Consider the following 22,947-nt stretch of genomic DNA (forward strand, 5'->3'; position numbering starts at 1 on the left):
CCGTGGACACACGTGATAGGCATCGTTGACTTGGGGGCTGGCCGGGGTTCTAGGGGTCCGGGCCTGGCGAGGGAGACTGAACTTCCGGAGTCGAGGAGGGCCCGATACCGTCGTCCCCGAATCATGACGAAGGTCGTGGGGGCTCCTGGTGGCGTTTCCCGGTGCACCACGCAGCCGGTCATCCAGGCTTTGGGGGTCGGTGATGGTGGATCGGTGGGCATTGGCTCGTCGCGGGGACTGGGCGGTCTGTATACTGCGCGGGGGTGCGCCTCTGGCGTGCGTCGCTCCTGGTTCACCCTCCGGGGGAAAGGCGGCGCTCGCTCCCCGGCCTCCCGGTGGAAGGCTGCGTCCGCCAGCTCCACGGCGTCAACCAGCTCGGCTAGAGTTCTTGGACCCTTCATCCCGGCCGCCTGCTTCATTGAACGCGGTAGCGCTCTCAGCACCCGGTCGACTACTACTTTCTCGACTACCTGGGCCGGAGATGGCGAGTTCTCTAGTAACCAATGCTCTGCTAACCGCATCAGATCGGCTATTTGAGCGCGAATTGGCAACCGTGCTTTAAACTCCCAGTCATGAAAACGCTGTGCAGCCGCAACGGCTGAAAGCCCCAAACGCCCTAAAATTTCTCTCTTTAATTCACTATAGTTATTTTGTGCTGCTGCTGGCAATGAAAAATACGCCCGTTGGGCCTCACCAGAAAGCAGCGGTGCCAATATCTCCGCCCAAATTCCTCTCGCCCAACCCTCTGTGCGAGCGACAGACTCAAACATTTTGAGGTAAGCCTCAATATCATCATCTGCGGTCAGTTTAGGTAGTAGTCGAGCGGCGGCGGCGCGGGGGTCCGGCAGCGGGACGGTGTGAGCAGCCGGGGCACGTAGTTCTGCCAAATATCCTTGAATCTGTCCATGTTGCTCCGTCAACAGTTCAAAGCATTGCTGCTGGCGGACGCTAACCTCGGTGAGTTGTTTGACCAGTTCTTCCATGATCTCGGGGAGCGGCGCGCCCTGAAAAAAACAGAACCGGAAGTGAATGGGGGCAAGATGGCGGTGTAAACAAACAGTGAGTCTTGCTCGTCGGTGTTCTCAGGCCCGGAAACTTGCCCGCATTCTCCACCACCTTGTGGCCGGGCGGGGAACAGCACGACAAGACAAGACTTTTAGTTGAGCCCCGGAGGGTGAGTTTATTGAACAGACTTAAGTGAAACGGTGAAGTGGCAGGTGAATGTGCGTCGGTGCTCCGTGAGAGGTGAAGTCCTTGTCGTGCAGAATTCCCCAGGACGGTGCAAGCAAACGGGTAGGTGCTTGAAGGTGAGTTCGCGGTGGTGGCGGTGTCCAGAAGTGACGGTGGCCAATCGTTCACGGCGAATCTGTAGGGGGAAATGAGAGCAGAGAGCAGGTAAGCTTCAACCTCATCGGAGATAGTTTCTCAGTGATCTGTGGTGAGCAACCGGCTTTTGTAGGGGCGGCGTCCGTGAACGATTGGTCCGTGGTGATGAGGTCCAGGTGTTTGGCGTGAGTTGCCAGGGCGACGCTGATTGTGCCTCGGGACTCCCGCCACACTATACATAACCTAACAGCATGAAATCTGACACACACCCACCTGCCCAGCTCTTTCTGCAGCTCCTGCATGTACTTGTGACACTGGTTGTAATAAATCGCCTGCGCTTCCACAAACTCACAGAGGCAGCGTAGATGATTCACCTGTGCAGACACAAAAGACACAAAAGTAATTTTAAAACCCACAGCACGCTGTGCAAACACAGACTGCACTTCATTTGTTTGCATGAGGATAGTACATATTTACGCAGAGCCTATTGAATCATGTTTTAACAAATTATTAAATGCTATTCTTAGAATTTCAATCCATCCATACTAAAGGGTAATATGAAAGTCTATAAGCCCATCAGTTTAATGTGGCTATGTTAAATTATTCAAACATACGCTTTTGCTCAGGTGTGTAGTGTATGTTAATATAACATGCATGTAAACACAACTCACGTGTGTGCTGCTGATGCCCTCCAGGAGGAGTCTGGTGACCTCAGCCTGTCTGTCAAACTCTGTCTGAGCAACACGCAATTCCTGCTCCGCCTGCATATGACAGAGAACCAAACCAAAATTAACATAAGCATAAGCTACCCTGGACACTGGACCACAAAACCAGTCATAATGGTAAACGGTAAAAAAACAGCTATCCATTAATGTATGGTTTGTTTTGATAAGACAATATTTGGCCGAGATTGGCCAGGAACTATTTGAAAATCTGGAATCTGAGAGTGCAAAAAAAAATCTAAATGTTAAGAAAATTGCCTTTAAATTTGTCCAAAGTTCTTATCAATGCATATTACTAATCAAAAATTAAGTTTTGATATATTTATGGTAGGAAATTTACAAAATATCTTCATGGAACATGATCTTTACTTAATATCCTTGTGATTTTTGGCATAAAATTAATCATTTTGACCCATACAATGTATTTTTGGCTATTGCTACAAATATATCTGTTCTACTTGAGACTGGTTTTGTGTCCAGGGTCACATATTTGCACTTGAATTACAGTTGCATAAACACTACAAGTCTCTCTCAAGAACAAGTCTAACAAAGTTACTTTTTGTATTTAAATTAGACCGATGTACCTATTATACAACCGTTTTTTTTTATGACTATTCTTAAAGAAAAAATTTAGGTGACTAACAAAAAAAGTAGAAAGTAGTATAAGCATTTTATGCAGCTGGACCTGGAAAACAGAAGCTGATGCATTTTTCCAAAGTCAAACAGGACAAATAAGTAGGAAATAAGAAATGCCTTAATTTAAAAAAAAATAATATTTTAGGACCAGCATCATTTGTACATTTATGAAATTATTTTCATGATTAAATTCTTATTTGCCCTTATATTCTCCATTCTTTTTTATTTTAGTTTAGTTTTAGTTATTTTAGTACATCACACTAAAAGAAAATAAGAAATTATGTCTAGGTATCTAGTTGAAATAAAATAATAAATACATAAAAAAATAATATTTAAAAATACATTTTTTATTTTATTCTAGTTGACTTTCATTTCATTTTAAGTAAGAAAAATATGTTTTTGTTTTTAGTTTTAATTTTAGCTTTAGTTGACAATAACCCTGCATATTAGAAGTACTAAAATAACTAAAACAGAAATAAAATTTTAAATGCACAAAAACAAACTAAAATGCTTTACGCAAACTAAAAACCTCCCTCTCTTTATATCTGCGTCTGCTCTGTTCAGCGAGCGGCAGTGGAGCAGCGCTTTCAGTTAAACCAGATATTCTGTTGCTTCCAGTGCTTGAAGTGGGCCGGTACGCAGGCACGACTGTATTTTATCCTTTTGCGTACTTTGCGGCACTTCTGGCATATTTAATGAATGCAAGCGGAGTCGGGCTACGTTAGGATTGGTGCTGTGGGGTTGATGAGTAAAGCCACATACGAGTGTGCACGCAAAAATGGTGTATTATATGCACGCCAAAGTTAATTTCAGCTTATTAATAGCACGCCAAATAGAAACAGAAAGTCGTGCTAGTGCGCATTTTCATGAGACCAGGCTCTCCAATCAGTACATTATAACCAAAACAATACATTAAAAAATAAAAGAAGCAGGTTTTTGGGATCACATAACTTTAAATGGGTAAACTCCTAAAAAGTCAAAGGATCCTGAAGGCATTCAAACAGGAAGTTAAAAACAACGATAATAATGCAGGGAATAGTGACTTATGTTCAGGTGCCGGTAAATGATTCTTTTCAGTGATTGAATCATGATCATAATTCGGGATTTTTTTCAGTTATTATTTCATATTACTTTGGTTGTCTGATAACAGAAATATTAAATCAAAACAATGGAAACAGTTTTGTTGAGAACTTGGCTGCATCAAATTACAGTATGTGGGCACCTAGAGGCAAACAAATGTAATAATAAATGTAGATTTTGCATGTTCAGAAGAAGTGAGCTGCTCTGTCCTGCAAATAATGTGAACAGGCTTGTGTAAGTAAATTGCTCAGTGCAAAGAAAGAGAAGTAATGGGAACCTGGTGTTTCTATGTTCTTTTTTCATGTGTCTAATAGACATGAACAAATTATTTGAAAAACATCTATAACATTTGAAACAAGTTAGTCTTCATGCTCTATGTCAAGTATGGTTTCACTGATAATAAACACATATTTGCTTAAAGCATCCATATTTGTCCATGCCAATGTTGATTAGAGTATTAAAAACTTTAAAAAGTATTAATTTAAGGTACATTTAGAACAGATAAAAATGTGCGATTAATCGCGAGTTAACTCATGACAACCATGCGATTAATCGTGATTAAAAAATTTAATCAATTGACAGCCCTAATATATATTTATATATATATATATATATATAACAACCATGCATATATCTGTGGTGATGTCACACTTACTTTATCAAGCTCCTCGTTCCACAGCTAATTAGTAAGGAGAGACAAATACAGAAAGACATGACATAACAAGAGCACAGAGAGCATTACAACGAGAAGAAGTGTTAAACTCAAGCTGTGTTTAATTACAGCAAAACACAGAAGGGCAAAGTATGATTAACTGACAAGATAATTTACAATGCTGACATCTCTGAGGACTAAACTACAAACGTTGCAAGTAAACAGATGTTTTAAAAGCAGAAAAATATGTTATTTGGTTAAAGTGGTGAGTATTAGGATGCTAATTTACATCATTAATGAACAAGAGTGAAGCATGTTGAAGGGCAAAGTTATGGGAGGATATTTCTACCACAGAATAAAATTTTAAAAAGGTATCTGCAACTTTCTATCTCACAATGCTGATTTTAATCTTATGCAATTTTGAATTTTCATCTTGCAATATTTTTTTTTCCTCAATTCTGAGAAAAAATTCTAGATTGTAAAACAAAAGATACCTTTTTGATTATTTTTTTTAATTCTGTGGTGGAAATAAGCTTCCATATGTAGATTTGTGTCATGGTGAAATCACATCTCTGGATGCATAGGGCAGTGGTTCTCAATCCTGGTCCTGGAGGACCCTTGCTCTGCACATTTTGCATGTCTCTCTTATTTAACACACCTGATTGAGATCTTCAGCTTGTTAGTTCAGTTCATGGATCTCTCTCCTAATGAGCTGATGATCTCAATCAGGTGTGTTAAATAAGGGAGACATGCAAAATGTGCAGAGCAGGGGTCCCCCAGGACAAGGATTGAGAACCACTCGCATAGGGTATAGGAAAACACTGCGATTTGACAACAGCATGTCAGAATAATGACAGATTGTGTCTATCAAGAATGTTAATGCTGTAAATGTAATATGTGCTTGTGTATATAGATATGTTGGTGGAGGTGGACGTCTCAGACAGTGAAGACGGGAGGATGTTCTTACCGCAGATGCGCTGGCAGACAGCACATAATTACGTGGCCTGGTCTCTTGAAAGTCTGGAACAGCCTGGAACAGACAGGAACACACTTTAATACACACCTCCTGCCAAAACACAACCACTAGCAGCTGATATTTTAGGTAAGAGACTGACTGGCTCCATCTTCATCAGCTGCACTTAACTATGGGATGAGACTGCTGGTCATTGTGAGAAGCTAAAAACAAAACTTAGCAATGAATTCTTCTAAACACCATCATGCATAAGAACGAGAGTTGAAAAAAATTCAAAGATCAGAGTTTCATCAAATTTAGATGATATTGAGCTGATCTTGACTAATTATAAAAATGAAAGCATCTGATCTTTGATTTTGCTGAATGATGAAATAAAGATGTAAACTGAAATATTGCACTTTGTGTGCATTATTTATAAATTGTGTTGCATTAATAAAACCAAAACAATTAAAGTGGGTGTCTATTATGATATGATGGAACAAATGGTTTATACTTTGTTCACATATTAGCCACTAGAGGACGCTGACAGAATAACTGTATTCAGGAGAGTGAATCAGCTGCTCTCCATCACGATTTCACTCGTGACAAAGGAAGGTTTGATTGATTTCTCCATTCCAAACCCTTGCTGTCGACTGTCTACACAGGCCATAACAATCTCAGGCAGCATCATAGCATAAATTGATCTTCAAAAGTATTTTAAACACATTACAGAAGCTGAAACTCGGTTAATGTTCAAAGCTGATTCTAATAACTCGCAGAAGCTTGTTATTGTTAACTAAAACTAAAGATATGTGATCCTGAAGCACAAAACCAGTCTTAAGTAGCACGGGTATATTTGTAGCAATAGCCAAAAATACATAGTATGGGTCAAAATTATCGATTTTTCTTTTATGCCAAAAGATCATGTTCCATTAAGATATTTTGTAAACTTCCCACCGTAAATATATCAAAGCTTAATTTTTGATTAGTAATATGCATTGTTAAAAACTTCATTTGGACAACTTCAAAATGATTTCGTCAATATTTAGATTTTTTTGCTCCCTCAGATTCCAGATTTTCACATATTTGTATCTTGGCCAAATATTGTTCTATCCTAACAAAGCATACATTGATGGAAAGCTTATTTATTTAGCTTTGAGATGGTGTATAAATCTCAATTTCGAAAAATTTACCCTTATGACTTTACACAGGTCACTAATGTTGGTAACTGAAAAATAAAATAAAATAAAACATGAAATGTTCACTTGGCAACTAACTAAAATAAGTACTACAATCACCAAAACTGAATGCAAGCTAAATGTAAATATATAAAAAAAAAACTATATCAAATCAAAATGACTAAAACTTAAACTAAAATTAAAAAGAAAACCAAAAGCATAAAAATAAAAGCCAATTTAAAATATTAATAAATAATGCTATAATAGCAGCATGTTTATAAGCCAACAAAATGATACTCTAATAAGAATAATCATACAAAGCATACATAAGTAATATGTAAAACTGTCTATGAAACTTGCATTTTTGACTTGCATTTTGTATATTTGACTGAGTTTTATATAGCCTAAACACTGAAATTTTATTATTATTATAATGACCTGCTATGCGTTTGACTACACACAGGCCAGTACCCAGTTAAGGCTACAGCGATCAATCACGCCACATTAAAGAGCGCCAAAACGGTTTTTATAACTTGATTTTTCTGATGAAATGAACAGAATTTTAAATCTGAGACTTTTTCATATTGAAAGTAACAAATGAGGCACACTATGTAGCCTACTCTTCACAAACAGCATATACAGAAAGATCGATTAGGATTTAAGAAATATTAGTCTATAAAAATGAGAAACTATTCAAATCGAGAAATTGATTTTTTTTTACCCAGCCCTATCATGTTTTGTTGTTTTTGTCACTGCTGAGTGTGGTATTGAACACGAAAAGTAACGCAGTTTGTGTTCATCTGTTCTCTTCATAAATAAATGCAAATACCCATACCTATACAGTATGCTTGCATTGTAGGTTCATTATTAAAAATGAAAATTTGAACAAAAATAAAAGCAATTAAATGTATTATTATAATATGAAAATTAAAATGACGGGTAATAATAAGAGTATGACGGAATTTTTCAAAATGACAGACAATGAAAAAGTCTAACGCAACCTCTGATATTTACCTTTATAACTAAGAAATTTGGAAATTCTGAAATTATTTCCCATACTTTTGGGGAGGAAATTTAATTTTTTTTATTTATTTTGAGAATTGAAAATTACTTAATTGAAAATTAAGTAATTCCATCATATCATTCAGAAGATGATTTTAGCGGAGTGCATGAAAAACGAGGAACAAAACTGAAAGGCTTTCATGTCATTGTTAACAACACTAAAAAAGGTTTAAAAAGGCAGAAAAAGCTAAATGTGCATAAGAGGAAATTCGCTGCGATACTCACTTCTCCCTCACACTGTGAAGGTTAAAGCAGAGACAAACAATTAGTGCTCAAACAACCGGTAAGAAAACACTCAATATTCACAACCGCACACAACAAAAATGAGGAAGAGACGCATTGACTGATCAAAGCGTGACAATACGGAAAAGGAATGAGAGGGATGGGAATCGAGAACTAGCTACTTTGTTTTAAATTTCCGAAAACGAAATAATAGTTTTGAAATGTTTGCATTCTGCAGCCGACAAGCACAGAAGATTGTGATCAAATTAAATACACTTAAGAGGGAAGTCTTCCAAAAACTACTTTCAAGTACCTGACTGATTGTTTTCTAGATTAACAAACCTCTGTAGTGAATGGGTGCCGTCAGAATGAGAGTCCAAACGGCTGATAAATGCATCCACAAGTAATCCACACCACTCCAGTCCATCAATTAACATCTTGAGAAGCAAAAAACTGTGTGTTTGTGATAAATAAATATACACTTGTACTGCTTTTAGCAATGAAAAGTGGTCTGGTCTGAATCAGGAGAGAAATATGCACAGATCAAGCATCGTTTACAAATGAAAACAGGTAAGAACGACTCTAAACAAATATATGGGTGGATCCTGATGTGAGAGATGAGGAGATGGACTTTTGTACTGGAGGAAGCATTATTATTACTATTATATTAGATAACGGACTCGTATTTTAGCCAGAAGCAACAATTTAAAGTTAAAATGCCATAATGACGGATTTGTTTTTTACAAACATGCATCTTTTGGCTTCTCAAGATTTTAATTGATGGAGAGGAGTGGTGTGGATTACTTGTGGATTACTGTGATGTTTTTATCAGCTGTTTGGATTCTGACGGCACCCATTTACTGCAGAGGATCCATTGGTGAGACACTGATGGAATGCTACATTTCTTCAAATCTGATTAAGAAAAAAACTTATATACGTCTTGGGTTAGTAAATTTTCATTTTGCGGCTGAACTATTCCTTTAAGAAAACTAAAATATGTATTCCCATTATGATTCCCATCCATAGAGAAAGAAAAGAGAAAATAGGTTAAACAAGTCTTACAGCCGCTTTGGTCTCTGCTGCTTTGGCCTTCTTGAGTCGCGCTTTACAGGCGTCAAGATCCAAGCGTCGATTCTCCAGGAGTTTTCGCTCTTTCTGTGATGAAGAAAACATTTTGTTTCAATGTATCAGCATCAAGCTCAAATTCGTTAGTGCAAGAGAGTCAGACTCACAGAAATGGTCCTCCAGTCGCCCTCCAGAAAGTTGCGCAGGGGTGTGAGGAAGCTGATGGATGAGCTCTGCAGAAACTCTCTCTCAGCGCCGCCCAGCCTCCTCTGACAGTCGGCCACTTTGATCAGGGTGCTTCCTACACGGCCAAAGCACAGATGAGTCACGAGTAAAACCCACGGTGTGGGCAGATTCTTGGCTGGATTCCTTCATTCCCACAAAAAACATTTCATTTCCAACACAGGTAAATGAAGGATCACACTACTTCCAAAATAAAAATTTCCTGATAATTAAATCACCCCCATGTCATCCAAGATGTTCAGGTCTTCTCTCTTCAGTCACAAAGAAATTACGTTATTTTGAGGAAAATATTCCCGGATTTTCGGATTGAAGGTTTAAAATGCAGTTTCAGTGCAGCTTCAAAGGGCTCTAAATGATCCCAGCCGAGGAATAAGGGTCTTATCCAGCAAACGATCTGTTAATTTCAAAATAAAAATACAATTTATATACCTTTTAACCTCAAATGCTCATCTTGTATAGCTCTGCGATGCGTATGCATGCGCAGAGTATGCATGAACATCGCAGAGCTAGAAAAGACAAGCATTTGTGGTTAAAAAGTGTATAAATTGTATATTTTTTAAGAAAAGAACTGATTGTTTCGCTATATAAGACCCTTATTCCTTGGCTGAGATCATTTAAAGCTGCATTTTTAACCTTCAATCCGTTGAGCATCATTGAAGTCCCTTCAATGCTGGATTGTTTTCCTCAAAAAACGGAATTTCTTTGTGACTGAAGAAAGACATGAATATATTGAATGACATGGGGGTGAGTAAATTATCAGGACATTTTTATTCTGGAAGTGGAATAATCATTTAACTGCATTAAATAACACATCTTGGGAGAAAAAAATCAGCTGATTTGCAAAAAAAAAAAAAAAAAAAGGCCTAATATCACCTAATTTGATGATGCGGAGTTTTAAAATAACAATTAATCGAAATTCAGTTTTGATTTTGATTTCTGCTTTAAACGATCATGAAAATACAGTAATTGAGATGAAACGATTATTGCGCCCCATTCCACCCCCCTTCCAGTGGTGCCATTTCGCTCCTCCATAAAAGTCTAATTTGACATGCAAATCAGCAAAATCATGTAACGTGACTAATAAAACGGGACGTGCTTGATTTATTAATGTTTTATTTGATGGTGTGTTTTTAATAGCGCATAAGAGATGGAGCAAAACACGGACATGTAAAGTTATCTTTTAGCTCAAGGTGCACGCCTAAATGGTCAAATACACGCAAAAATATTTCAAAATGAGGAGCTTGGTGATTATTCATGTAAACCTTTGTCAGTTACATCTTAAATGATCATAAACAGTTGAGAACGAAATAACAGTATATTGGGTCCATGTGGCACTTAAAGCGGCAACAAATAATATTCCTTCTGCCGTCTCTGTGCTTAATATTAATAAAACTTAAAAATACAAAGAGAAAAATCACTCACTGCTCTTGAATGAAGGACATTTGTAGTTTTAATAAGAAACAAAGCATGTTTAACTATTACAGTGAAGACGCGGTTTTATTTTACATTCAAATAATTACATTCAATTTCTGTAGTATTGTTAGACTACTTTAGACTTGCATAAAAGTTTTCAATATTTTATTTTTAGCACTTTTTTTTTATTTGTGTCTTTTTTCTGCTGTATTGCTATCTGTAAATTAATCACTAATATAAAGTTTTGGACCCAGTCATCATAATCATGTTAAATAATCGTGATTACAATAGTGACCAAAATAATCGTGATTATGATTTTTACCAAAATCGAGGATTTAGTCATAAACTAACACATGAAAATGAGCAGAAAAATGAAATAGGTGTAATCTGCCCCCAATTCAGCCAGGAATCATGTGTTTGTGGTGTTTTTTTCTGCTGATTAATGAAAAATACAAGACTTCGCCATACAAATGTTTGTCGAAAGCGAAAATGCAACAAGATGCATCATATTTCACGAGAAACTGGCAGTATTTTTGGAATCAGCAGCACAAAACGTATTGGATTTAATTTAGCAAATAGGATGTAAAGCAGTGTAATTGTCATATTTGTCTGAGTGCAGTGCATTTACTGTATTGCAATCAATGGAGAGATCTGAAATGGATGCAAAATGAGGATGCAAGCAAATTGTGCCACAGCTGGTTGAGAGAGACATTCACAAAAACACATTAGTCAGAGCAGCTATTCGGCCCACCAAATCAATAATTAATACTGACCGCCTCTTTACATGACAGTCAGAGATTTTAACTGCAAAACTTCACTGAATTGCCAAACGGCTAGACGTAAAAAAAAAAAAAAAAAAAATCACCATACTTCCTTTATGTATTTATTGTAAAACAGTAATAGTGTGGTCCAGTTTTAAAGACTTTGAAAAAGTAAAACAAAAAAGTTACGATACAAAATACAGAAGATTTTTTGCTTAATGAGTGTCATTGATCATGTGATTCTTTGTACAGATGATCAGATGTTCCAGTTGCTCTTTGGATCTTCTCAAATCATGCTGGAGAACATGATCATTAGGTTTTGTTCATGTAGCTTCATTAAAGTTAAAAAACACACTCCGAATATTGAGACATTCTCAAATTGTAATTAGAAAAACTCCAAAGAAAAGCATTTTCAGAAGTGATTTTAGAAATTTGGACAGCTTTTAAATGTATTTATGTGAAAACCATAGAATGTTTTTTTGACACAAGTATCATAATTAATGGCCTACTGCAAATGCAGTCAAAAGTTCATCCACAAACACTTCAAGGTTTTCTATCCTTTAGATAGGCAGCATTAGTCCTGTACTTAGAGACAAACCGTGTATTTCCACTGACTGACACAACAGCCCATCCTAAAAGCATGTGGTCAGTCACAGGACTTTAATGAGCCATTTAAAACCACTAAGTGCACTTTCATTTGAAAACAGACAAACAAGACAAACACAGTTCTCTCTCTCCACTCTATGGATCTGTTAGCATTTAGACCTGTGCTTCTCGAGTGGCAACCAAACACAGCAATACAAGCATTTATCATAGGAAAATAAAAATGAAATTCAGCACTGGAATTCATATCATTTGCTGTTTACTAATATTATCTATACCAACCCATATTTAATGTATTCATTTGTATAGCACTATTTACAATTCACACTGTTTCAAAGCAGCGTTACAAAAAACGTGATAAAAATGTTTATAATATCATATTATTTTCATGCATTATAGTTGCATTTAACAGATTAGAGCTGGGTGATAAAATAGTTGCATTTTATCACGGTACCAAAAAATCTTGCAGTTGAGATTTTCTATATAGTACATTGTGACCTACATGAATATACTGTATACAGATAAAGCTCGAGGCAGGTTATTATAGTTAAATTAAACTAAAACCATGGAAAACATTACACTTTAAATACACTTTAATTTAAATAAAACAAACAAAAAAACTATTTCAGTTTGTTGCCAAAGCAACATTTCTCATTCTTATTTAGTTAAACTTAATGTACTAAACAAAACTATAGCTTTAATAGATAGTAGATAGATAAATATATATATTTTTGCAACTTTATATATTGCAGAATCTGCAAAACGTTAATTATTTTACCAAAATAGAAGGGATCATACAAAATGCATGTTATTTTTTATTTACTACTGACCTGAATAAGATATTCCACAAAGAAGACGTCTACATATAGTCCACAAGAGAAAATAATAGTTACATTTATAAACATGACCCTGTTCAAAAGTTTACATACACTTTATTCTTAATACTGTGTTGTGATCCACAGCTGTTTTTTTTTTTTTTTGTTTTTTTGTTTTTTGTTTAGTGATAGTTGTTTGTGAGTCCCTTGTTTGTTCTAAGCAGTTAAACTATCTGCTGTTCTTCAGAAAAATCCTTCAGGTCCCACAAATTCTTTGGATTTTCAGCATTTTTGTGTATTTGAACTAGAGCTGCACAATTAATCGTTAAAAGATGGCGATCTCGATTCGACCCCCCTCACGATCTTAATCCAGCATTTATACGATTCAGCCAATTATATTTATTTATATTTTACAAAACCTTTGCAAGCCTAATTACTGCACAAACTGCTGTGAGCTGATGCAGTGACAGGTTCACCGTTCTCTCCAACATTACATAACCATTTAAACTTCATCTTCAGCGTGTCTGTCAGATGCAATTCATGGCGCCTATGTCTCAATGTACTGTACAACGCGGCAATCATTCCCATCAAATGATAAATCAGCAGCAGAGATCCACTCACGCAGCGGCGTAATTTCCACTTTTCAAAATCCCGTTGGTGTCCACCCACTTTCAAATGGTTTTGTTAAAGTAATCTCTGGTTTTGTAGAATGCACGCTGAGCGCTGTCGAGAGTTTTGCGCGATAGTTAAAACGAAACCAAAAGTAAAACCCGCACGCGCATTCAAAAGCTATTTGCATTTAGAGAGCGACTCCCCAATGCGCGCAAATTAAGCTACATAAAATATCTAGGCTGTTATTAGTATGTGGGCTATAATAAGTTGTGTAGTTGTGTAGATAGCTCTGTATCGTGCTTGGAAAATTCAGTCGCTATTAGCACTTTGAATATTAAAAGAGTTGTACTTTGATCGTGCCAGATTTATGGACAAGCAGAGCAGTGGAACCATATATATCCATTAACCCCTTAACTGTTACTCCCATTTTTGAACAGAGACGTGAAAATGAAGAGTTCAGTCTTAAATCTTTATAATTCATGGACAAGAACATTTTGTAATATGATTTTGATGTACATTTTCCATTTTAATGCAATGTCTGATTTTAAAATGGCATTCCAAAGGATGAATTTTAAAATTTTAAGTTTTAATCTGATATATCATTTCTTATTATTTCTAATGTGTAATAGGGAAAAAGGCAACAAGAAAGTCTGTTTGTGAAAAAGGTCAGAACTCCTGTTATGAAGTAGATTTTTGAGGTGCTCTCTTGTCATAAATTAATCTATGAAACTTTTGTCATAAATTATTTTCCTACATAATTTGTAACACAAAAAAAGTGTCAAATATCTATTTAGGAGCCTTTCCAATGATATATAGTTTGTCATGATTAGATTAGGATTTATTTGTAAAATGGTGAAGTAAACTTGAGCATTCCACAGAGTGGACGGTGACAGCCATAAAATGTTGATAGGCTAGTGTTTCTAGCTAAGCATCTTCTAATCGCTTTACTCTGACATAATACCTATACATTATTACATTATTTTTCATTACATTTCTTTAAATTTAAAGCAAAGTTTATTATGTCTTATTTCACTGCTTGATAACCTAATGTTCAGGGGTAAATCTTTAAAATAAAGTTCTCCAGAATCGTGAGAGAATCGTGATCTTTATTCTGAGCAAAAAAATCGTGATTCTCATTTTATTCAGAATCGTGCAGCTCTAATTTGAACCCTTTCCAACAATGACTGTATGATTTTGAGATCCATCTTTTCACACTGAGGACAACTGAGGGACTCATATGCAACTATTACAGAAGGTTCAAATGCTCACTGATGCTCCAGAATGAAAAACAATGCATTAAGAATTTGAAGATCAGGGTAAATGTAACTTATTTTGTCTTCTGGGAAACATCTAAGTATCCTCTGTAGCTTCTGAAGGGCAGTACTAAATGAAAAAAAACTAAATATTATGAATTATGAAAGCAATGTTTTTTCTTCTAAGCTGTGTGCAACACAATCAAAACTGATTGAAATTAAAAAACAGGTCACAGGTCTTGTTTTGATCAAGTTACAGACAGCAAAAATTACAAACCACTGCTGTGGTCAATGTGTTAGCTCAGAAATAGCTCAGAAAGCATAAAATGCATCCTCTGTCTGACATAAAAACCCTGAGGCAGTGCTTTAATATTATAGCTTTTGAGTATTAGGCTTATTAATATTGATAAAACTGACTGGTACATTGATTTATCATGTAAGAGGCAAGAAAAACAACAACAACAACAAAATCAATTGGACATCGGTACTTCTAATGAAGGTTATAAAGGAAAAAAATCTCTGTGGAAGAATGCTAGCCAGGAAATGACATCACAGACAGCTGTGACCTCTGACACCATTGATCAGTGCGATGGAGAACAGAAAGGAAAATGAATGGAGATTGATTGGCTGCTTCCACACAGCCTGCAGGGAAAACCATCAGAGACTGCAAAATCAATCCAATCACATGGATAATAATCAGCTTTGCAGTCAGTGGGGTTTAATTATTCCACCACTTAAAGAGCGAAACGCTCGCTAACCTATTGTGTTTACATATTATATCTACAAAAGCAGCCTTAGAATCACAGACAGTGACTCTTAATGTTTCTGCAGGAGACTGAATTAAATTAGGAGCAGCATTTGAGAACCAAATCAAATGATTTGTCCTCAACCCAACGGGAGTTCATCTTATTTTACTCTTACAGACAAAATAAATCAAGTGTTTACTCTTGGCAGCATTTTTCTGCCAAATATGCACATAGACAATCCAGTGCTGGGGTTTGCAAAAAAATTACAAGTACTGATAAAAAAATAAATGAATAAAATGAGACATTGTCAGAACCCATTTCTGAGGTTGGATTCTTACCGTACGGTGTTCCTGGTCCAAACTCCTTCGCTGCTTCCAGCATGAACTGGCCTAAGATCTCTCCATTAGTGGGCCGCGGAGGAACCTTTCGGTCAAGCTTTTCATACAGGAACTCTTCGATGCGAGCACCTGGTGAACAAACGGACAAATATAGCAACATCAAAAACAAAAGATCAACACCAGGTACAACACTAGACAGAGACATAGAATGAAAATGAAAATGAAAAGATGACAATGATTTTTGTTGCACTAAAATAACACACTTTAGCCTTTTGGTCTACTTTGTAGTTTTTTTTTACTTGGACACACATTAAAATATATATAAGTCTTGAAGTCTTTAATTAGAGGACATTTCGTCCGCCCCTATGAGTTTTTTAATAAATAAAGAAAATATTATTTTTTAATAGCTTAATAATAAATGGATGAATAAATAATTAAACAATTCACTTTATGAAAAAATTATAATTGCGTAAAACATTTTATTTAATTTCTTTCAATTTTTTCTCTTTCTTTAACTCTTGTTAAGTGTTGAAAGATTGAATTTGCCTTAATTTCTGTATTTTGTGCTTGTACCTTCCTAGACTTTTTCTTAAAATATTTCCAAATCACTTGGCACTTATAAAAGATTTCTATTTCAGAGAAATGCTGTTCTTCTGAACTTTCTATTCATCAAGAAACCTGAAAGAAATTCTACTCAGCAGTTTTTCAATATAATAATAATAATAAATGTTTTTTGAGCAGCAAATCAGAATATTAGAATGATTTCTGACGGATCATGTGACACTGAAGACTGGAGTAATGAGTAATGATTTGAGTAAATTTAGCTTTGAGATCACAGAAATAAATTATATTTTAAAATATATTTAAATAGAAAACAGCTATTTTAAAAACTAAAAAATAATAATTTTACTGTTTTGCTGTACTTTTTATCAAATAAATACAGGCTTGTTGAGCAGAAGAGATTTCTTTAAAAACATTACAAATCTTACTGTTCAAAAACTTTTGACTGATAGTGTATAAAAATTAAATCTAATTCAAAATATTAATAAAAAACTAAAATAGATAAATAAATATATATGACACATCTATTTATATATATAGTCCATATAATTTTAAAAGAAAGATTATAATTGCTTTTTTCATTTCTTTAAATTTTTTCTCTTTAAGTCTTTTAAGTGTTGAAATATTACATTTGCACTAATTTCTGTATTTTGCGCTTATTCCCTCCCTAGACTTTTTCATAAAATATTTCCAAATCATTTGGCATTTACAAAAGATTTCTATTTCAGATAAATGCTGTTCTTCTGAACTTTATATTTATCAAAGAAACCTGAAAAAATTCTACTCAGCTGTTTTCAACAAAATAATGTTTTTTGAGCAGAAAATCAGTATATTAGAATGATTTCTGAAGGATCATGTGACACTGAAGACTGGAGTAATTATGCTAATAATTCAGCTTTGAGATCACAGGAATAAACTACATTTAAAAATATATTCAAATAGAAAGTAGTTATTTTAAATAGTACAAAAAATAATAATAACTTTACAGTTTTGCTGTACTTTGGATCAAATAAATAAATACCTGTTGAGCAGAAGAGACTTTTTTTTTATTTAAAAAATCTTACTGTTCAAAAACATTTGACTAATAGTGTATAAAAATTAAATCTAATTCAAAATATTAATAAAAAACTAAAACAGATAAATAAATATATACAACATATCCATTTTATATATAGACATATAGTCCATATAATTTTAAAGAAAAGATTATAATTGCTTTTTTCATTTCTTTTAATTTTTTTCTCTTCACGTATTTTAAGTGTTGAAAGATTAAATTTGCACTCATTTCTGTATTTTGTGCTTGTTCCCTCACTAGACTTTTTCATAAAATTATAATTAATATAAATAAAAAATCTATAAAAAACATAAATACATTTTTTTCCAACAAAATAATAATGTTTTTTGAGCAGAAAATCTGAATATTACAATGATTTCTGAAGGATCATGTGACACTGAGGACTGGAGTAATTCAGCTTTGATCACAGAAATAAATTATATTTTAAAATATATTCAAATATAAAACAGTTATTTTAAATAGTAAAAAAAAATCAAAATGTTACTGTTTTTGCTGTACTTTGGATCAAATAAATAAATACCTGTTGAGCAGAAGAGACTTTTTTTATTTAAAAAATCTTACTGTTCAAAAACATTTGACTAATAGTGTATAAAAATTAAATCTAATTCAAAATATTAATAAAAAAACTAAAATAGATAAATATGTACAACATATCTATTTTATATATAGACATATAGTCCATATAATTTTAAAGAAAAGATTATAATTGCTTTTTTTCATTTCTTTTAATTTTTTTCTCTTCACGTATTTTAAGTGTTGAAAGATTAAATTTGCACTCATTTCTGTATTTTGTGCTTGTTCCCTCACTAAACTTTGTCATAACATAATAATTAATATAAATATAAATAAAAAAATCTATAAAAAACATAAATGAAACAACAACAAAAATGTTCAACAAAATAATAATGTTTTTTGAGCAGAAAATCTGAACATTACAATGATTTCTGAAGGATCATGTGACACTGAAGACTGGAATGATTTTACTAAAAATTCAGCTTTGATTACAGCAATAAATTACATTTTAAAATATATTCAGATAGAAAACAGTTATTTTAAATAGTAAAAAAAAAATTTTTTTTACTGTTTTGCTGTACTTTCGATCAAATAAATGCAGGCCTGGTGAGCAGAAGAGACTTCTTTAAAAAACATTAAAAATCATACTAAATACTAAATATTTAGAAAAACTAAATAAAAATATTAACAAAAAAACTAAAACAGATATATAAATATATACAATATATCTATTTTATATCTAGACATAGTCCATATAATTTTAAAGGAAAGAATATAATTGTTTAAAACATATTTCATTTATTTAAATTCTTTTAAATGTAAAAAAATTAAATTTTCCCTAATTTCTGTATTTTATGCTTGTTCCCTTGCTAGACTTTTTCATAAAATATTTCCAAATCATTTGGCATTTACAAAAGATTTCTATTTCAGATAAATGCTGTTCTTCTGAACTTTATATTTATCAAAGAAACCTGAAAAAATTCTACTCAGCTGTTTAAATATTTAGAAAACTAAATAAAAATATTAATAAAAAAACTAAAACAGATATATAAATATATACAATATATCTATTTTATATCTAGACATAGTCAATATAATTTTAAAGGAAAGAATATAATTGTTTAAAACATTATATTACATTTATTTAAATTCTTTTAAATGTAAAATATATATATATATATATATATATATATATATATATATATATATATATATATATATATATATATAAATTAGATATTTATATTTATATATTATATATGTATTTATATATAACAGTTATATATATTATATATTTTGAATCTATTGACATCATTTGTAAGTTACTTTGGATAAAAGTGTGCAAAATGATTACATGTAAATTATTAAAATTTGTATATGTGTACATACATGCATGTGTGTGCAATATAAAATATATATATGCTGTATTTTTTAAATTACAATAATTTCTTTAAAATATATTTTTTATTTCATTTCTTTCCATTCTTCTAAGTGTTACAAGGTGAACATTTTTCTATTTTAGGCTGGTTCCCTTTCTATCCATAGATATTTCCAATTCATTTGACATGACGTATATTTAATATATAATATATAATATATTATTATAAATTACTCATTATTTGATCATTTTATTTGTAATGTTAGTTGTAATTTTAATATACATTTTACTGTTTTAACGTTAACTGACCGTTCCTCAGTTACTTTCCTCAGGAAAAAAAATAATAATAATGTCATTATCACCACACACAGAAGTAGATGTCTGATCAAAAGCTTAATCAGATATTTCTTCCAGATCATGTTCAAGGTACCACAGATGAAACACAGTTGATAAATTCAGTAAAAAGTGCTCTGAACTGACCCCTCAGCCTTATATATCAGAATATATCAGCTGTGTCTGAGTCAGGAGCACCTGCTCACCAGGATTTGGCTGAAGCAGAACTTCAGTCTGTCTGTAGATCTTCTCGGTCCAGTTTTTGGTGCAGTCAGCTCTGGACAGCAGATTCTCAAAATGAGTGTCCAGCTCGGTCTTCTCAGCCTGTCCCAGTTTCTCCTCGGTAAACTGGAGCAAAAGTAACGACAACAACAAGAATCTGTCATATTATCAAAATAATAACAAACAGCCCGGTACATTTAAATACGCCTCATCCTCAATCAATCAAACAATATCGCTATTTAATTCCTGTTTTAAAACATCCACTACATTAACCACATTAATTATGTTAGAAACTGGATTTAATTGAGCTAAAAGTGTATTTTTGATTTTATCTGTGAAACTGTTTCGTGTTTTGTGTGAACGCAGATGCGGGTGTCACGCACTACACATCAACTGTCACCGACAGTCTGACCGTCGTGTTTAAACTCGTACATTTATCCATACACTGTCCTTTCCTACCTGAACAGCCCGTGAAAAGAATATTCCAGCATCTGTAGCGAGTTTCCTCACGTTGAAATCCATGTTGTATGCGGAGAAAGAGGCGGAATCCCCGCGGAATCAGGCGCTCCGCAGAGGCCAGTGTGTTTCTGTCAGTCCAACGGTTTCTGAGAAACGAACCGTTGTTCCGGTAGGAGGCGCTGAGCGGCTCACGAATACTATTCTTCATTGATTCAAATTCAAATTTCAGGTAGTTTTTTGTCTTACTACAAACATTTGTGGAGGGAAGAGTATAATCGATTGTAACCGTTATTTCTAACGATTAATAGCTATTATACAAATATATATCCGATGCAACGTTCGTTATAAAATGACTTTTAAAATCCCTCACCACAATCGACTGTGATTGGTCCATCTAAGCAGCGATGAGAAAAGTAACAGATGTCACGTTTGATTACGACCTTTCTTATTAAATAATATTAATTTACTAACTAATAATACTAATTTATACTTGAATGATTACACTTAGAAGCTTTAATAGAAAGTAAATAATTTATTAAAAATTAATTAATTATATAAACGGATCAATTACAGACAACGTCTCCCCGCCTATTTTTAAAACACTGTTAAACTAAATTGTCATTCTGTTTATAATATTTCTATGGGCTACTGTGGGTGGTTAATTCGAGGCATCAGTGCGCTCATCGGTCCACTGCTCCGCCTTATTTAAAGAGCAATAGCACAGTTGAGATTGCATGAATTTATGAAAATGAAGATGAAACTACAACTAGCACTTTTCACTTTGTTAAAGAACACGTGCACAGTCACTGAGGTGAATTATATTGTTTATTATATATATAAATAGGCCTATAGTTTTTTTTACAATGCACATCAACACGTAGCCAAACATTCTTAAAAGATATTTTTGTTAGCTCAGTAGTCATATGTGTTTTATACTAAAAATCATAATATTCACATCTGTTTAGGTATAATAATTTTATGTACTCCTAAAATGATTGTAGACACATTAAACATGTTTTCATAAATATATAACTTTTATATTTTGTACTATTATATTATATTTTTTATAAAATTATAACAGAAAATACAGTTTGTGATATATCTTTTTTTATTTTATAAAATTATATTTTACAATATAATCACTTTACTAACTGTAAATGCTGTTTGTAATCTATATACTTTTTATATTTTATACTATTATATATTTTTATAAAATTATAAACATTAATGTAAATGCTTTACTAAATGTAAATACAGCTGTAATATAATATTTTATACAATTATGTTATATATGTATGTATTTTACAAATGTATAGTGGGATAAAATATAAACCTAAAGTGATTTTATATATATATATATATATATATATATATATATATATTGTACAATCAATTATCAATTTGTTAATAGTTTGTAATATATACAATTTGTTTTTATTTTATACTATTAAATATTTGTATATAGTATGTTATATAATGTACTTTATTGTACTTAACTTTACTAACTGTAAATATATTGCAATATATACCTTTTCTATTTTATACTATGATATATTTATAAATAAAATTACATACATTATATAATGTTTACAATTTATTACAATATATATTTATATTTTATACTATTATATATTTTTATAAAATTATAAACATTAATGTAATCACTTTACTAACTGTAAATACATTGCAATATATAATTTTTATATTTTATATTATTATATATTTTAATACAATTATATAAATTATATAATGTCAGCAATTTATTAACAGTAAATACAGTTTGTAATATATATATATTTTATATTTAATGCTATTTTTTTATAAAATTATATCTTAGACAATGTAATCACTTGACTAACTTTAAATGCAGTTTGTAATCTATATAATTTTTTATATTTTATACTATTATATATATTTGTATAAATTATAAATCATGTAATCACTTTACTAATTGTAAATATATTGCAATATATAGTTATCAACATTTGAAGTAGATCAAAATTTTTTATCAAAGCTGTCCTAAGACAAGAACGGTTATTGTTTTGGTTTTAGGACAACTTTGATGAAAGGTTTTGATTCGCTTCAAATGTTGACTACTGTACAATTTTTATATTATATACTATCATTTATTTTTTTTATAAAATTATAAACATTAAATATGATTACTTTACGCACTGTAAAGACAGTTTGTAATATACTTTACATTGTAACATACTATTATCTTTAATAAATTATATATACTATATTATCACTTTACTACCTATAAATACAGTTTGTAATATATTTCAAAAACATTTACAGTCAGTGGAGACATGCAAAAAGCTGCTCAGCAATTATAGGAAGCGTTTGATTGCTGTAATAGCCAATAAAAGCTTTTCTATTGATTACTGAGAAGGGTATGAATATGGTTCAAATGTTAATAAGATAAGATAAAGATGAGTAATAATTTTTTCCACAATGTACATCGTCTTATCTTCTGGGAGACGTCTGTGTCATTTCTAATCCAAAAAAAACCTGTTGGTTGATTAAAAGTAACTTTAAGTCAGGGGTATGAAAAATTTCGGGCTTGACTGTATATTTTAAACTATATATTTTTTATTAGTATATCATGTAATCACTTTACTAACTGTAAACAATAATGTAATAATGAGCTTTTCTGTTCATGTGCAGAGCAGGACTGGAATCTGACACATTAGTGTGCATTATTGTCACTAGTGTGTTAACTGA

At 32.9% G+C, this 22,947-nt stretch overlaps 1 protein-coding gene across 3 annotated transcripts in view; it reads right to left on the reverse strand.

Annotated features, from left to right (window-relative positions):
* Positions 1–20,318, reverse strand: part of sh3glb2a (SH3-domain GRB2-like endophilin B2a) — a 32,954-nt gene extending 12,636 nt beyond the window's left edge. The window contains exons 1-10 of one of the 3 annotated variants that reach the window (XM_073818631.1): positions 20,221–20,318; positions 19,746–19,887; positions 15,680–15,808; positions 9,063–9,196; positions 8,893–8,985; positions 5,384–5,446; positions 4,420–4,443; positions 1,998–2,087; positions 1,600–1,700; positions 803–1,366 (exon numbers count right to left, since the gene is read on the reverse strand). In XM_073818631.1, coding sequence (XP_073674732.1) covers positions 949–1,366; positions 1,600–1,700; positions 1,998–2,087; positions 4,420–4,443; positions 5,384–5,446; positions 8,893–8,985; positions 9,063–9,196; positions 15,680–15,808; positions 19,746–19,887; positions 20,221–20,283 — 1,257 coding nt within the window. In that variant the 5' untranslated portion in view covers positions 20,284–20,318 and the 3' untranslated portion in view covers positions 803–948. Of the gene's footprint in view, positions 1–802; positions 1,367–1,593; positions 1,701–1,997; positions 2,088–4,419; positions 4,444–5,383; positions 5,447–8,892; positions 8,986–9,062; positions 9,197–15,679; positions 15,809–19,745; positions 19,888–20,220 lie in introns of those variants that run through there. The other 2 variants (XM_073818632.1, XM_073818633.1) reach the window with 2 other exon arrangements.
* Positions 20,319–22,947: the final 2,629 nt, after the last annotated feature.

This window comes from Garra rufa, chromosome 15, assembly GCF_049309525.1.
Source record: "Garra rufa chromosome 15, GarRuf1.0, whole genome shotgun sequence".
In the NCBI taxonomy this organism is placed as follows: domain Eukaryota; kingdom Metazoa; phylum Chordata; class Actinopteri; order Cypriniformes; family Cyprinidae; genus Garra; species Garra rufa.